The sequence below is a fragment of the Macaca mulatta genome, chromosome 1 (assembly GCF_049350105.2).
Source record: "Macaca mulatta isolate MMU2019108-1 chromosome 1, T2T-MMU8v2.0, whole genome shotgun sequence".
In the NCBI taxonomy this organism is placed as follows: Eukaryota; Metazoa; Chordata; class Mammalia; order Primates; family Cercopithecidae; genus Macaca; species Macaca mulatta.
Window position 1 is genome coordinate 147,188,223 of NC_133406.1, and position 17,398 is coordinate 147,205,620.

Sequence of the window (17,398 nt, forward strand, 5' to 3'; positions counted from 1 at the left end):
TTTAGCAGAACAAGTAACTTATTTCTTCCTTAGATATTTTTATTCTAAAAAAAACACACACAAAATTTATAATACAATTTACCACCCTAACACATTATCATTTCCAGTATTCTCATCTTATCTGTTTCAATAGAGTCAAATTCACAACACACACTTTATGTACATAACAACAATAGAAACTTACAATTTTGTGCTATGGGCCAAACATTGTGTAGGCTCTTGATATATTTTGTTTAATCCTACAACTAACTTATAAATATACTATTTAGAGAGAAGAACTGAGGCTCAGACAAAGTAACTAACCCAAAGACCCTGAGAAAACATCAAGACTAGGATTCAAACCCCGATGTGCCAAAATCCATGCTCTCTCCACTACAAGATGCTTCATCAATACAACCTAATATTTCTTCTATGAAAAGCATTTTTCACACAGCTAGTTTTCAAAATTGTTAAGTTCTAATAGCTGCATAGTATTACATCTAAAGAACCCAATTTACTTCATTATTACTCTACTCTCGGACATACAGGTTACCAACTGTTTTTCTTTCTTTGGAGAGGGGGAATCTGTCTTTTGTATTTCTGCTATTTGTTTGTTTTGGTCTCTCATCCTCCTGCTTTGTTTGCTTCCTTTTATTTTTCCCCTCAGATAGGGTCTTGCTGTGTCATCCAGGCTGGAGTGCAGTGGCACAGTCACAGCTCACTGCAGCCTTGACTTCCCGAGCCCAAGCAATGCCCCCACGTCAGGCTCCCAAGTAACTGGAACCATGGGCGTGTGCCACCGTGCCTTTTTTTTTTTTTGTAGAGACAGGATCTCCCTGTGTTGCCCAAGCTGGTCTCAAATTCCTGGGCTCAAGCAATCCTCCTGCCTCTGCCTCCCAAAGCACTGGGATTACAGACATAAGGCACTGAGCCCAGCTGTTTGCTTCTTGGTACACTTCATCGAAGGTGGTCTCCCATAGCTTCTGGGTTTATGGTTCCGGTCAGGAGAGCAACCAGATTAAGCCTGGGAACTCTCTGTGAAAATTTACAATTCCCTGGAAATGGAACGACAGCCCCCCTAGGGTAGGTGCCTGACCTGACTCTCACTGTAACTACCTGGACTAATGAGGGAGAAGGCAATTCCTCAGAAAAGGGGGGTAGTGAGGTAGTGACCCAAGAAACAATCCCGAAGAAGCTGGGAATTAACTTTTACTTGTGTAATCAAACATATATATATATATATTTTTTTTTTTACCATCAAGTTTACAAGAACCTTCCTATAAAGCTTGGTAATCTTCTATAGTCTCCCTTACTCTAAATCCAATTGACTAGAAAGCCTTGGCCATTTCATCTTAGAAATACCAAATTTATTGTTGTTGTTAAAATAAAGCTCAGGAAACATTTTTCACCTAGTATTTTTTGAATTATTTCTTATGAATAAACTGCTAGAAATGAGTCTATTAGATAATTATAAACTTTTGCACTTAATGCAAATGCTAAACAACCAAAATAGAAATTTACACTGCCACCAGCAATGCAAGAGTATATCATTTCACAGAAACCAAAATAGCATTAGATGCTAAGATTTAAAACCCTCTTACATTTATGTAACAGTTATAACACGATATATTTTATCCTGTTGACTACTAATATTTTTATGTAAAATTTTTAAAAGAAACTCATTCGATAAATATAATTTATTAAGTTTTGAAATGTATTATTGGCAGGTTTCTTACAGGGAAGAAAACTACTAAACCCACTCCTCACTGAAATATGCCATAACGCAGGTTTCAGATTCATTTATTCATTTTTATAGCAACTACGAGTTTCATATGTGCTACTATCAGGGTGCTAAGAGTTAAATGACCAGGAGCAATCCTTTGTAATTCCAGGAACAGCAAAAGGAACCAGTGAAGAAAGAACAACCACAGAACATTAAACTGACATACTGGGTGCAGCACTTGTAGAACAGGAAAGGACCCCTCACACAACAACTTTCTATCTCTAGGTAACACTGGTTTTCTTCTTTTCTACCACTTTTAAAAGCAAAGAAGGAGAAGCAGAAAGGAGGAAGTGGACAAAAGGATGGACAGACCTATTACATTAAATCCACACAGGAAACTCCAAAACATCTTTCAAAGCTGAAAGAAATACATAGCTAATGGAAGGGGGGTAAAAAGCAGCATAACATGTTTCACTGCTATTACAGAGAGACCTATGTTTACAAAATAATGAAAAAAGAATAATTTTGTGTGCAGAGTAGTAAGATCTGCTCAATATTAGTAGTGTTGGAGATCTCCTATCCCTTTAAATCTTATGAGTCACACTTTTCTCTGGCTCCTCAATTTCAGATTCAAAACGTAATTTTAGTCCTTTAAACTAATCAGTCCAGAAACCATAAAAAGTTTCTCTAGAAAAACATTTTACCAGAGTAAAAGCTACTTAGTTCCCTACCTAAGCCCTGAGTACCAACTATACAGATGGTAATTAGAACATTTCCATTCCTTTACCAAAACTTTTTTATTCTTTAAGAAACATTAGGAGTAAAGTCAAGAACTAAAACACAGCAGAAATCTACCATAAAATTGAACTTGGTATTCAAATATAAAACCCAATCGTTAAATACTTTGGCAAGGTGTCTACCCTTTGGGGAGAAAATTTATCTCTTTTCTATGAGAATACAGAAAACACAGGTCTTAGTATAGGCCTATTAACCCAGCAAAAGGAAAACTAAAAGTAGGGCTTTAATGACAGCTAAAATACTCAGGTTTTCAGTAAACATTGGTAATTTTTAAAAGTACTTTGCATGAAAGAGGTACCTGGAAAAAACATCTATATTTAGCAGATGCTAAAAGCATGAAAATAATCATAGTTTCTAATAATAGAAATCATCACAAGAAGCATACCTATAACCAAACCAAGGCATACTTGTATACATTTTTACTGGCACACAAATATAGCCTCATTTTCCCATTTAAACATAAAAAACCCATAACTAAATGGTAATTTTAAACCACTCTTAACGAATATTTCTATTATTCTAAATCAGTTTTATATGTCCTAATTTCCCAAATCATCTGACAAACAGTATGCTCCCAATAAACACTTGCTTTCTACAAATATAAGCAAGTAACAGTTGAATTGAATACCAAACTGTTACTGAGATAAGATTAGTTACCAAAGATTTTTCTTCAAAGTTCTTAGAAGGGTCTTAATATAGCTTACAGGCATAAATTACTGATGTATCTGTCCTCTAGAGTATTCTTGTTCTTCTTATGGACTATAATAAAGACTATGCTGATTTTTTAACCTCTCCTCAGAAGTAATACTGAGTTACCTAAATACACTGTATTCAACAGACAACATCATAATATGACAAGTTGAAGAAAATCAAATTTTAATTTAAATCATGTTCAAGAGAAATAGTAGCACCTGCCTGTTTGAATGTCCTTCCAGAGAACCCAGGATTTAGAACTGTCTTCAAATATGATGAAGCAGCTCTGTTTCAATATGTTTATCTGCAATACAGAGAAATACTTAACGGTGATCTCTTAAAATTAAAAACATGAAGTTATATTAAGATTATTAAATGCTTACTGCAAAAACAGCAAAAGATACATTAAAGTAACTTGCCTTTTTGATAGTGCCAAGATAAAACAAGCCATCTGACCATCTAGCTAGGACATCCTGACCCTCTTCAAATTTACATGCTGGCTTTTTGGCTTTATGTCCATCCTGTAAAGACAGCTTGGTCAAGGATGTTGGGGTCTTTTGGTTTCGACGTAAAGGAGACCGCTTGTGGACCAGTGAATTACCTGCCCCTGTAGAGTCTCTGTTTAGAGAATAAAAGACCATATATAAGACTTACTTATAGAGCTTATTTTATACCAGTGGGATATTTTATATGTTAAACTTTTTCATTTGTTAAAAACCTCAAGACAAAGAAAAATATAAAAAGTACCTCAAATCATAAATACTCTCCAAACAAAGCAGTTTAAAACAAAATGATAACAATTCTCAATATCCATTCATTGCCTACTCTAAGTGAGGCCAAGACTCAGCAAACACTCCAAGATACACATTCAAGGCAGCTGTCATCAAAATAACAGCTTTATGTTGAGGTTCGCAGGCCATGGTCATGAGCAAATAATGTCTTGAATCTCAAGACTGGGTTTAGTTAAAGAATAAAAGTGAATTACATTTTAATCTCTTGATTATGCCACATGCAGTTAAGACACACTAACCAGTGACTTCAAGGGATAGCTAGGTGTTATTCATACTTTTCACACTCAAAGGAAGGGCAGTCAGGACCTTCTCCTTACAGGGAATCACTACTGAACTGAGCAAACATGCAGACTGAGAGTTTAAAAAAAAAAAAAAAATTGATAACCAGCAATTTCATTAAATTATACACAAATAGGAAGTACACTATAAGGCCAGGTACGATGGCTCATGCCTGTAATCCCAGCACTTTGGGAGGCCGAGGCGGATCACCTGAGGCCAGGAGTTCAAGACCAGCCTAGCCAACATGGTGAAACCCTGTCTCTACTAAAAAATACAAAAAGTAGCCGGGCATGGTGGTACACACCTGTGATCCCAGCTACTGGGGAGGCTGAGGCAGGAGAATCATTTGAACCCAGGAGGTGGAGGTTGCAGTGAGCTAAGATCCCACCACTGCACTCCAGCCTGGGCAACATAGCAAGACTCTTGTCTCAAAAAAAAAAAAAGGAAAGTACACTATAAGAGTACTTAAAGGCAAAAAAAAACAAAAAAACATTAAATACTGTGAAATTACATTATAACTTATGTATTAGACATTCCATAAACAGCAAAGCATACCACCATCAACTTTCTTAAAAGTAACAAAGCAGTGCTTGGTTTCACTCTTCCAAATTAGATTTTTCACTAATTAAACATACAGTGACATGTAAAACTAGATAGACAATAATTCTAAAAATAACATAAAAGTTTAGTAAAAATAAAATGAGCAGGAAAATTAAAGAAAAAAGTTTCAAAAAGTTCCTAAGTATTAGAAATATCTAATTTCAATACCTAAAAATACAGAAATTCTGGGAAACCCTGTCACATGCTAAAACACGGATGAACCCTGAAGACATTATGCTAAGTGAAATAAGCCAGACAAAATGGACAATTATTCCACTTATATGAGGTACCTAGACACTCAAAGTCATAGAGATGGAAAACAGAATGGCGACCAACTGCTAGGAAGAATGGGGAGCAGGGAGTTAGTGTTTAATGGGTACAGTGTTTCAGTTTGAAAGAAATAAATTTTAAAGATATCCAAAGAAATAACTGGTACCTTCCCAAATTTGCTGAAAAATATTATCTACACATCCAAGCAGCTCAACAAATTCCAAGTAGGATAAATGCAAAGAGATCTACACCCAGCCACATCATAGTAAAAATGCTGAAAGGCAAAAAAAAAAAAAAAATCTTGAAAGCAACAAGAGAAATACAATATATCACGTACAAGGAAACCCCAATAAGATTAACAGTTGACTTCTCATCAGAAACAATAAAGGCCAGAAGGCAGTGAGATGACATATTCAAAGTATGCAGGCTGCAGGGAATGGGTGCTGTCACCAGAGAATCTTATATCCAGCAAAACTATCTTTCAAAAATGAAGGTGAAATACACACTCCCAGATAAACAAAAACTGAATTTGTTATTAGCAGAGACATCTTACAATGAATACTATTATGACTGAAATCAATAAACCCAGAAAGAAATTCAAATACATGTATGTACACAAACACACACACACACCCAAAAGAACACCAACAAAAGTAATTATAAAATACAGCATAAATTCCCTCCAAAGCAAGTATACAAAACAATATGTACATAATTGTTAGACCCATAATATACAGAAATGTAATATATTTGGCAATAATAGCACAAAGGAAGTGTATAGGAGCAAAACTGTTTCAACTGTTTCAAAGAAATGACACAAGGCCAAGTGCAGCATGGCTCACGCCTGTAATCCCAGCACTTTGGGAGGCTGAGGCAGGAGGATTCCAAGTTCAAGAGTAGCCTGGGCAACACCGGGAGAATGTCTCTAAAAAAATTAAAAAATAAAAATTAGCCAGGCATTGTGGCATGTGCCTGTGGTCCCAGCTACTCAGGAGTCTGGGGTGAGAGGACTATATGAGGCTAGGAGGTCGAGACTGCAGTGAGCTGTGACTGTGCCACTGCACTCCAGAGAGAACCTGCCAAAAGAAAAGAAAAAAAGAAAAGAGAAAAATGGAAGGAAGAATGGACACAAGATGCTAACTTGAATTCACAGGAACAAACAAACAAAAAAAAAGGTAAATAAGGTAAATATAAAACATAGATTGTCACTTCAAGAAAATACCTGCCTTATACAGAACTCAGTGGCTGTTTCAAGTAAAAATAGGGTCCCATGAAAAAGCTGCTAGTTCAGCTGGCAACTCAAACAATGGCACAAGTGCCTTATGCCATTTCTACTTTATCACACATATTAAAAACCTGGCCGGCACAGTGGCTAATGCCTGTAATTCCAGCATTTTGGAAGGCCGAGGCAGGTGAATCACTTGAGGCCAGGAGTTCAAGACAAGCCTGGCCAACATAGTGAAACCCCCTATCTCTACTAAAAATACAAAGTTAGCCAGGCGTGGTGGCACGTGCCTATAATCCCAGCTACTCAGGAGGCTGAGGCAGGAGAACTGCTTGAGCCTGGAAGGCGGACACTGCAGTGAGCCAAGATCACACCACTGCACTCCAGCCTAGGCAACAGGGCAAAACTACGTCTCAAAAAAAAAAAAAAATTCTTAAGTGAAATAAGGTTTGGGGGTATATGTGTATATATATACACACATATATATACACACACACACACACATACATATGTGTGTGTGTGTGTTTATGTTTTTTACTGTTAGTACACAACGAAGAATACAAGTACAGTTAGATGCCACTGCCTTGATTCATGCTAAGGCACAAAGCAATTTTATCTAACATTGTTTTTCTGTACCACAGTGAGTTGTGAGGAGAAGGCACTTTCGGTAGTGTAATTACAGGGGTTAAAAAGTTTAAATGTTTGACAAGATCAGTGCAAGAGAACATAAGTAAAAATGCAGGAAGAATCACAATGAATTCTCTATCATCAGGGATGCTCAAGGAGAGGGTAATACACCTCTTTCTCCAGACTTTGAAACAGTTTAATGCCTTCACAGTATGGGAATAACTCTATTAGCCATCAACTTTGAAAAAAGCTTTAAGGGGCAGGGTGCAGTGGCTCACACCTGTAATCCCAGCACTTTGGGAGGCCGAGGCGGGCAGATCACCTGAGGTCAGGAGTTCGAGACCAGCCTGACCAACATGGAGAAACCCCGTCTCTACTAAAAACACAAAATTAGCCTGGCGTGGTAGCGCATGTATGTAATCCCAGCTACCCAGGAGGCTGAGGCAGGAGAATCTCTGGAACCCAGGAGGTGGAGGTTGCAGTGAGCTGACATCACACCATTGCACTCCGGCCTGGGCAACAAGAGCAAAACTCTGTCTCAAAAAAACAACAACAACAAAAAAGCTAAGTTCAGTGTTCACTTGACGGATTTTGCCTCCCTTCAGTTAAAAAAAAAAAAAAAATAGCCAAAGCCTGAACAATAATTAATCATGGGTGAAAAATGACCTCAGTAGAATGCCATGGCAGGTCTCTGTTAAGACCTAGAATCTTCCAGCTCCAAAGTAGAAACTGTACAAAAATAAAAATTGCAAACATTCCCAGTTTCATATGCTTTGCGATTACTTCAATAAATAATCCCCTTTTCTCAGGATAGCAAGGTCTGTCTCTGTCTTAGTCTCCACCGTACCACTCCCACTGCATAGCACATCCTCAGGTCATAAGGTATAAAACATTTTTTTATTTTTCTATCTCCTTGTGTTTATGCTTTGCTTCTCCTAATATTTCTGGTGTGCTGTGTCTCAAATGAGACCTAACCTAATTATAGTTACCCTTGATTCCTTATGCCCCCTTCCTACCACCTCCTCATTTTTTCCCTCCCATTCACAGCCAAACCCCCAGGAAAAAACTACTGAGATTACCAAGTACCTAATCCTACATTAAACATTCAACATATTCATGGCCAGGCATGGTGGCTCACGCCTGTAATTCCAGCACTTTGGGAGGCCAGGACAGGCGGATCACGAGGTCAGGAATTTGAGACCAGTTTGGCCAACATGGCAAAATCCCGTCTCTACTAAAAATACAAAAATTAGCTGGGCGTGGTGGTGGGCACCTGTAATCCCAGCTACTCAGGAGGCTGAGGCAGGAGAACTGCTTGAACCCGGGAGGCGGAGGTTGCAGTACCCGAGATCACACCATTGCACTCCAGCCTGAGCGACAAGAGCAAGACTCTGGTCTCAAAAAAAAAAACAAAAAAACAAAAAAACCGCACAACATTCAACATATTCATTCACAAATCATTTTTGGGTCCCTATTATGAGCCACATACTGTGCCAGGCACTAGATATATAGAGGCAATTTAATACTCAGAGCACTGCTTTAGAGATATTTTTGCAGATTAGATTTTACAGATCCTTTTTACATGAGGAAACTGCAACTGCAAGACAGATTATAACTTGATGAAGTTTACTATAGGATACAAACCAAAGCCAGCATTCAATAAATCTTCTCTCTGAGGACCCTCCCATTAGCATTCAACTATGCTTAAAAACTTGCAAGGATCTTGGGGGTCAGGGGTAGAATAAAATTCTCTTGATTCTTTGTGGTCCCTTTCCACCACTTCCTCCTCTTTCCTTCCATTCACAAGCAAATCTCCAGGGTAAATTTATACACACTTAACGTCTCCACTCCTACAGTCTCCTCCCCTTTTCAGTCTTCAGCCCACTTCAACCCACCAACCTCCCCCAAAACAGGGAATGTCTGTCTCTTATTCACACTTGTATCCTCAATCTCTGCATAGGGCATGACACAAAAATGGTAGAAGGATTATGCAGAATTTATAAAGTTCAAGTCAAGAAACGCCTATATTTAAGGAGTTACATTTTTTATCTAACCAATATTTAAGGAGTTTAACTTTTCATCTTTATCTACTTTTTTTTTTTTGAGATGGAGTCTTGCTCTGTCGCCAGGCTGGAGTGCAGTGGCGTGATCTCGGCTCACTGCAACCTCCACCTCCTGGGTTCAAGCGATTCTTGTGCCTCAGCCTCCCGGGTAGCTGGGATTACAGGTGCATGCCACCACGCCCAGGTAATTTTTGTATTTTAATAGAGACAGGGCTTCACCATGTTGGCCAGAATGGTCTCGATCTCCTGACCTTGTGATCTGCCCGACTCGGCCTCCCAGAGTGCTGGGATCACAGACCTGAGCCACGGCACCCGGGATACATTTTTAATCTAAAGCACAAATCATCTGTTTTGCTTTAAGTAAAAAATAGACTCTACTTTCATTCACATTTAAGACAAATACACATCAACCTTTTACCCACATAAACATAAATCCTATATAAAACTGCATTAATAGAGAGATCATTTGTGCCAGGCATGATGGCTCACACCTTTAATCCTAGCATTTTGGGAGGCTGAGGCAGGAGGATCACTTGAGCCTAGGAATTTGAGACCAGCCTGGGCAACATAGAGAGACCTTGTCTCTACAAAAAAAAAAAATTATCTGGGTGTAGTGGCACACGCTGTGGTCCCAGCTACTCAGGAGGCTGAGGTGGGAGGATCACTTGAGCCCAGGAGGTTGAGGCTTCAGTGAGCCATGATTTCATCAATGCACTCCAGCCTAGACAACAGAGCAAGACCCTGTAACAAAAACCAAAAAATACACACATAAATAACTTGTAAAAGCATTATCTTCTTTTAAAATTTCTCTGTCCAAAAAAACTTACAGAAAACAAAGCAAGAAAAGAGTACATTACCCATAATGCCACAACTCAAATATATGTAGGATAAACATCATTGCACATTTTCCTCTCCTAAGGGTTTTCCTCTATGCAGTTTCCCCCATCCCATTATTGTCACTGATTACTTCCCTCTTTGCTAGAAGACCTTTATTAGAAGCCCAATTAATTTTTCTAATTTTAGAATTTATTATTTCCTTTCTGATTACAAAGGTAAACATGCTGATGTTAGAATAATATAGAAACATATAGTTAAAAGTGAAAATTCTCCATGCAATCTCCCCCCATAAAAAAAGTTAATCTCCTGATTTTTCTTATTTGTACTACATATCTATAATTCATATAAATGTTTTTAATAAAATACAGGATATTATATATATTGTTCTATAAATTTTCTCACATAACAATGTATCTTGAACAATGTGATTTCCACCTGTTATGTAAATATAAAATAAAAGCACATAAAATAATCTTTGCATCAGCTGCTAAACTGCTTTCCAACCATTACCCAATGGAGGAACATTTAGGATGTTTCCAACATTTTACCATTACCCAATGGAGGAACATTTAGGGTGTTTTCAATGTTTTAACATAAGCAGTAATATAAAGCTCATTCTTCTACATTCCCAACTACTATATAGGATAAATAATAAAGATAATTACTATATATATAACATACTATGTATATTTTTCCTTTTTATAATAGAAAATTACAAATGTAGACAAAACAAGTATAATGAATCAGCAACTAACATCCAGTTTCAATTATAATTTCTTTTTTTTTTTTTTTCTTGAGACAGTCTCACTGTGTCACCCAGGCTGAAGTGCAGCGGTGCGATCTCGGCTCACTGCAACCTCTGCCTCCCGGGTTCAAGCAATTCTCCTGCCTCAGCCTCCCAAGTAGCTGAGACTACAGGTGCCCGCCACCATGCCCGGCTAATTTCTTTTGTAGTTTTTGCAAAGACAGGGTTTCACTATGTTGACCAGGCTGGTCTTGTACTCCTGACCTTGTGATTTGCCCACCAAAGTGCTGGGATTACAGGTGTGAGCCACCGCACCTGGCCCATATACTCTCATGGCTAATATTATTTCATTTATATACCCATATCCCACCATCCTCATATTATGTGTATTTTTAAATATCATAGGTATTGTCAAATTATTCTCCCAAAAGGTACCACCAACTCACACTGTCACTACACCTTCACCAACAGGAAGAATTATCAGTTTTTTGCTTTTTGACAACACACACTCTATTTCTGTCTACATCTCTATTAGTAGTAGTAAAAAAGCATGTTTCTCATAGGTTTGTTACCAATTTTTTTTCTGAGACAGGGTCTCTCTCTGTCACCCAGGCTGAAGTGCAGTGGTGCAATCATGGGTCACTGCAGCCTCAATCTCCTGGGCTCAAGGGATCCTCCCACTTCAGTCTCCCAAGCAGCTGGGACTATAGGCACACACCATGCCACCATGCCCACCTGATTTTTTTTTTTTTTTTTTTTTAGCAGGAATGGGAGCAGGTCTCAAACTCCTGAGCTCAAGTAATCCCTCCGCTCTGGCCTCCCAAAGTTCTGGGATTATAAGCATGAGCCACCATGCCCGGCCTATTAACAATTTCTAAGTCTTCTGGAAACTGCAGTTGATGTTCTTCGCCCATTTTTAAATGAAATGTTAATCTTTTCATAATTTTGAAGAGCATCTTATATGTTACAACCCTTTCTTACACATATTACAAACATTTTTCTGAGTTCATATACTAAAGTGCCATGAGAAACAGACTTTTTGATTGGGGGATCAGTACTCCTTCTGGGTACTCAGTTGACTGTGGTCAGTAGCTACAAAGCTATATCCCTCATCTCACCTCAAAAGTAGCTACAAAGCTATATCCCTCATCTCACCTCATCTCAGATACAAACTGCCTCTCCTGTTTAAGCAGTCAGGGATTGAGGGGAGGGAGAAAGAGGTAGTCATTATACAACGGGCAGTTTAACAAAGTAAAAAGTTTTATGGAGATGGCTCAATGTATTTAATATCACTGAACTGTACACTGAAAATTGGTTAAGATGGGCCAGGCATTGTTGCTCACACCTGTAACTCCAGCTCTTTGGGAGGCCAAGGCAGGAGGGCTGCTTGAGGCCAGGAGTTCAAGACCAGCCTAAGTAACACAGGATTCAGGCTCTAAAAAAAATTAATTTATTTGAAATTAGCCAGATGTAGTGGGATGTGCCTATAGTCCCAGCTACTTAGGAAGCTGAGATGGGAGAACTGCGTGAGCCTGGGAGGTCAAGGCTGCAGTGAGCTGTGACTGCACCACTGCATTCCAGCCTGGGTAACAGGGAGACCCTATCTCAAAAAAAAAAAAAAAAAAAAAAAAAGACCAGCCTAAGCAACATGGCAAGACCACATTTCTACAAAAAATTTTTTAAAAATTTGCCAGGCAAGATGGTACATGCCTGCAGGATCACTTGGGCTCAGGAGTTCAAGACTGCAGTGAGCTAGAATCATATCACTGCACTCCAGCCTGGGCAATAGAGACCTTATCGCCTTAAAAAAAAAAAAGGTTAAGATCGTAAATTTTGTTATATGTATTTTACCCCAGTAAAAAGATTAGGAGAGAGGGCCCATAGTCACTACCACTGGATCACTGCTAGTGATATATCTTGAAAGAGACTGCCTGGACAAATAAGTTTCTTCCCTTGAGACCAAGTGTTCAAGCCAGTAACTCTTGGTTTACTACCCCAGAAGAAATAAGACCTTGATTCAAGAACTTGAAAACTGGATGCTTAATTCAAAACGAGTGTGGCTTAGGGAAAACGGATTAATTCTTCCCAATCCATTCCTCAATTTGCTCTTCTAGTGAACTAAATAAAAAACTATCTGAATTCTTAGGTGCCATCTTTCCCCTGCCCACAATTTCTTCCCTTCCTCAGGAAAAGTAGCAAGTATGTGGGTCAATCACACGTAAAGGATATAATATAACCTAAGAAAAGTGCTATTTTTGGTGAAAACTTTCATACAGATATGGTCAAATTCGTGAGGTCAAACAGGGCCAAAGTAAGGCCCAGGTATAAAGGAAGCAACAGGTAATCTGCTTAAGCTTGGCACTGCATTAAAGCTATGAAGAAGGAATTCTCTTTTATCTCTTGAGACAGGTATGTAAAATGAAGCCTGAAACTGGTTGCCTTCTTCCTGGTTGAGGTTTCCCTGAAAGTAGAATGTCAAAGAGAACCAGGATTGAACTTAAAGGACAGAAAGCATAAAGCAAGCAGCTTAAAGGCCGGCTCTACCCTACTTCTTAGTTCTAGAAACAATACAAACAGCTGGGCGCTGTGGCTCATGCCTGTAATCCCAGCACTTTGGGAGGCCGAGGCGGGCAGATCACGAGGTCAGGAGATCAAGAACATCCTAGCTAACACACAGTGAAACCCCGTCTCTACTGAAAATACAAAAAACTTAGCCAGGCATGGTGGCTAAGGCACGAGAATGGTGTGAATCCGGGAGGCAGAGCCTGCAATGAGCCAAGATCATGCCACTGCACTCCAGTGTGGGCGACAGACCGAGACTCTGTCTCCAAAAAAAAAAAAAAAAAAAAAAATACAAACATAATGCTACATACATGGCTTTTTAGAAAAATAGCAACCAGTATAGAAAAAAATTAAGGTGAAAATCAATAGTTCCTCACTCCACCACTTCTAATATTCTAGTCTTACTCTCAGAGGCAAGCAGTTTTTTTTTTTAACTCTTTCAACAATGTCTTCTGAAGGTACCCTCATATTTACAAATAATGTGTTTATACTTCTCTTTTTAAATTGATCGACTTCAAATCTGACTTCCTGCTATTGAAGTTGACAACTCACATCTTATGCCAACTCCTATTTCCTACCTCCTATCCTCTACAAATCTTATTATTTTCACTAAATCAGTAAGTTTACTTATTGTACAATGCGCAAATATTGGTCACTGCAAAGATAAGTGGTGTACCCTTATTAAATATCCTTTCTTATTTGCTTTCAATTTTTCCCAAAATTGCTTAATATATACCTTTGTTGCCTCCTGTTTCAAAGTGTCAATGATAATTTCAAATCTTTTTCCCACATGTAACTCCTGCTTCTAAAGTTTTCCATGTTCCTGTGCCAATCTAGAATGACTATCCTCTAAGCCTTGCCCTTGTCATCTTGGAAGATCCCCCTTGTCACTCTGCTTTCTAGATCCCATATTCTTTTGCTGTAGCAGTGGCTTACAATAGAAGGCTGTATATGTATATCTATTTCAACCCCATCCTCCCAATTGACCAATACTTTCCCAGATACAGAATTTAATGTTGAAAATAATCTTCCCTCAGAAGTTTGATAATATTCCTCTACTACACTCAGCATTCATAATGAAAAATCTGATGCCACTCTGACTTTTACTCCTTTATAGGTTACCATTTTTCCCTCAGAAAGTTTCTAGGATCTTCCTTTATCTTTAATGTCTTAAAATTTCATAATGATGTATCTAGGCATAAGGTCTTCTTTCAATCATCCTGTCCAGCCCTTGGTAAATCCTTTGTTTTTCTGTTTATCTTAGACTCTCCTTTGATGCAGCAGGCTTTCCTCAACTATTTAGTGGTCCTTAGTTGTCCACTGACAGTTAAGATTGAGGTTATATAAATCTACATGGGATCTCTTTACATGTGATTCAGGATTTGTAGAGAGGTGAGCTTTGCCTTAGTGTGATCAGATAGGGAGGCAACACTTAGACTGATAAACTCTGCCAAAATATGGAGGTCTTTCTTCAGGACCTTATCAATGTAAAAACCCACTCTATATCCTTTACCTGAGGGGCTAGACAACTGGGTATAGGTGGGTAGTGTCCATCTGTTTACGATATAGACAAACATCCCCCCCTTACCATCTGTAAATGTTATCCTCTCATTCCTCACCTTGCTGGAACCCATGGTCAGGGGTTACTGAGACTAGTGGCTCAAAATCAGCAGATACCCTAGTTTTACAACTGCGCAACACTGAGAAGAAACACATTCATTAGAGAACAAAGTTAAAATTTTGAAACCATTACAGTAGGTATTAAGTATCATAAATACTGCAAATAAACTATATTACAAATTACAGACCAACTGACTTGGAATCCCAATTCCTATTTGTAATGGTTCATATGCAAAAATGCAGCCTTCTTATAAACAACCAATATATACACATTTGTCTCTTAACCTACTGACAACTTATATTTGAAAACTGGTATCTCAGTGTATACTTTAATTAATCAGAACATGTGAACCAACCAAAACATCCATACCTCAAATCATTTTATAATAAGAGTCCAATGAGAGTTAAGGAAAACATGATTATTTTATTTAAACTCAATGGCTCTGGTCATTCAACAAATACACAATGCCTGCTATATGCCAGGTACCATGCCAGGTGTTAAGAGAGACAAATGTGGAAAGATACAGTACATACCACCAAGGAACATAGCCTTTGTAGAGAAACACATGTGCACACCAAAAATCTATATGCAGTGTAATTCCTATAATGAATAAACACAAGAAGAATAATATCTAATCTGTCCAGGAGCAAAAGGCAAGGACAGACAAAACTTCGTCAAGACTTAGCTTTTTAACTACAGACTTAAAGGATGAGTAGTAGTTTCAGAGATGAACCTAAGAGAGGATTTCATAAGCCTGGGGAACATATGTAAAGGCACAAAGTCATGAGACAACACACACTTTTCTAGAAACAAAACTGCAGTATAACTGCAGCTCAAATTAGAGAGAAAGTGGCATAGATAACACTGAATAAATGAAAAAAGACCATGCTATAAGAGTAGAGACATTGCCTCTTTGTCTTATTTACGTTACACATCCCCTGTACCTGGCACACACACATTCTCAATACTGACTGAATAAACAAACGCTATGCAAAAGAGAGAAAAAGATGGGAACCCAAATAAATCAGCAAAAATCTATTAATAAGAAAAGGGCCAGGCGTGGTGGTTCACGCCTGTAATCCCAGCACTGTGGGAGGCTGAGGTGGGCAGATCATTTAAGGTCAGGAGCTCAAGACCAGCTTGGACAACAAGGTGAAACCCCGTCACTACTAAAAATACAAAAAGTAACTGGGCATGGGGGCGTGCACCTGTAATCCCAGCTACTCAGGAGGCTGAGGCACAAGAATTGCTTGAACCTGCGAGGCGGAGGTTGCAGTGAGCTGAGATCGCACCACTGCACTTCTGCCTGGGCAACAGAGTGAGATTCCATCTCGAAAAAACAGAAAGGAAAAACCTGAAATCAGGCCATGAAGAAACTGGAATTTTAAAACATCCCTGGATAATAGGGTTTTAAGTAATCTAGTTTACATACTTTATATTTTCCAAGTTTTTAAAAATAATCATGGCATCACTCATAACAATAAATAATTTAAAAGTAAAACAGACAGACATTAAGAATTAACTTTATGTGGTATCGAGAGCAAAGGAGAAATTCAGAACAACTCCCAAGTTTTTAACTTGGGAAATTGGGAGGATGGTATGGGGGAAATTAGGAGGAAAGCAGTAGCGAGTTTAAATCACCTCTTTCATCTAAGAAAAGATGTCTGCTAGGCAAAATATTTACAAAAACTGACCATATACTGATCTATAAAGCAAGTCTGAACAAATTTGAAGCTACAAAATCACACAGCATATATTTTATTACTACAATGCCATTAGATTCCAAAATCAATAAAAAGATAACTTAAATGTTTGGAAACCAAGACCTACACTTTTAGGCCAGGCGCAGTAGCTCAGGCCTGTAATCCCAGCACCTTGGGAGGCCAAGGTGAGAAGATCATTTGAGCTCAGGAGTTCGAGACCAGCCTAGGCAACATGGCAAAACCGCATCTCTACAAAAAATTAAAAATTAGCCAGGCATGATGGTGCATGTCCGTAGGCCCAGCTACTCAGGAGGCTGAGGCAGGAGGATCAACTGAGCCCAAGAGATTAAGGCTGCAGTGAGACATGATCACACCACTGCACTCCAGCGTGGGAAGTTGACCGAGACCCTGTCTCAAAAAAAAAAAAAAAAAAAAAAAGACAACATACACTTTTAAATAATCCATGGGCCAAAGAAGAAATCATGACAGAAATTAGCAAGTATTCGAAGTTGAACAACAAAAAGCACATATTAAAAACTTGTGGGATGCAGCTAAAGCAGTAGTTGGAGAGGTAAGTCTCAAAATATATCTAATAGAAAAGAAAAAAAAAGTTAATGAATTGAGTAGCTATCTCATGTTGAAGGGATAAAAAAGAAAATAAGCCCCCAAAAAGTATAAAAATAAAAGAACAGAAATTAACACAGGGGAAAAAACAACAACAAAAGCATACGACAGAACAAATGGCAACAAAAGCTGTTCCTCTGAAAAAACTAATAAAATTGGAAAATATTTGGGAAAGACTATTCATGAAGTCTAGAAAGCAGCTGGCGATTAAGATCCACAGCTCAGTAGGACTTTGCTGTATTAAGATAGGAGAGTAAA

At 38.4% G+C, this 17,398-nt stretch overlaps 1 protein-coding gene across 5 annotated transcripts in view; it reads right to left on the minus strand.

The window, feature by feature from the left end:
* MTF2 (metal response element binding transcription factor 2) overlaps positions 1-17,398 on the minus strand; it is a 59,218-nt gene that overhangs the window by 24,888 nt on the left and 16,932 nt on the right. For 2 of the 5 annotated variants that reach the window (XM_001101103.5, XM_001101651.5), the window contains exons 2-3: positions 3,613-3,811; positions 3,416-3,497 (exon numbers count right to left, since the gene is read on the minus strand). The exons of 1 other annotated variant lie outside the window; for it this stretch is intronic. In XM_001101103.5, coding sequence (XP_001101103.2) covers positions 3,416-3,497; positions 3,613-3,811 — 281 coding nt within the window. Of the gene's footprint in view, positions 1-3,411; positions 3,498-3,612; positions 3,812-17,398 lie in introns of all 5 variants that reach the window. 2 more of the 5 variants (XM_002801651.3, XM_077952975.1) reach the window with 2 other exon arrangements.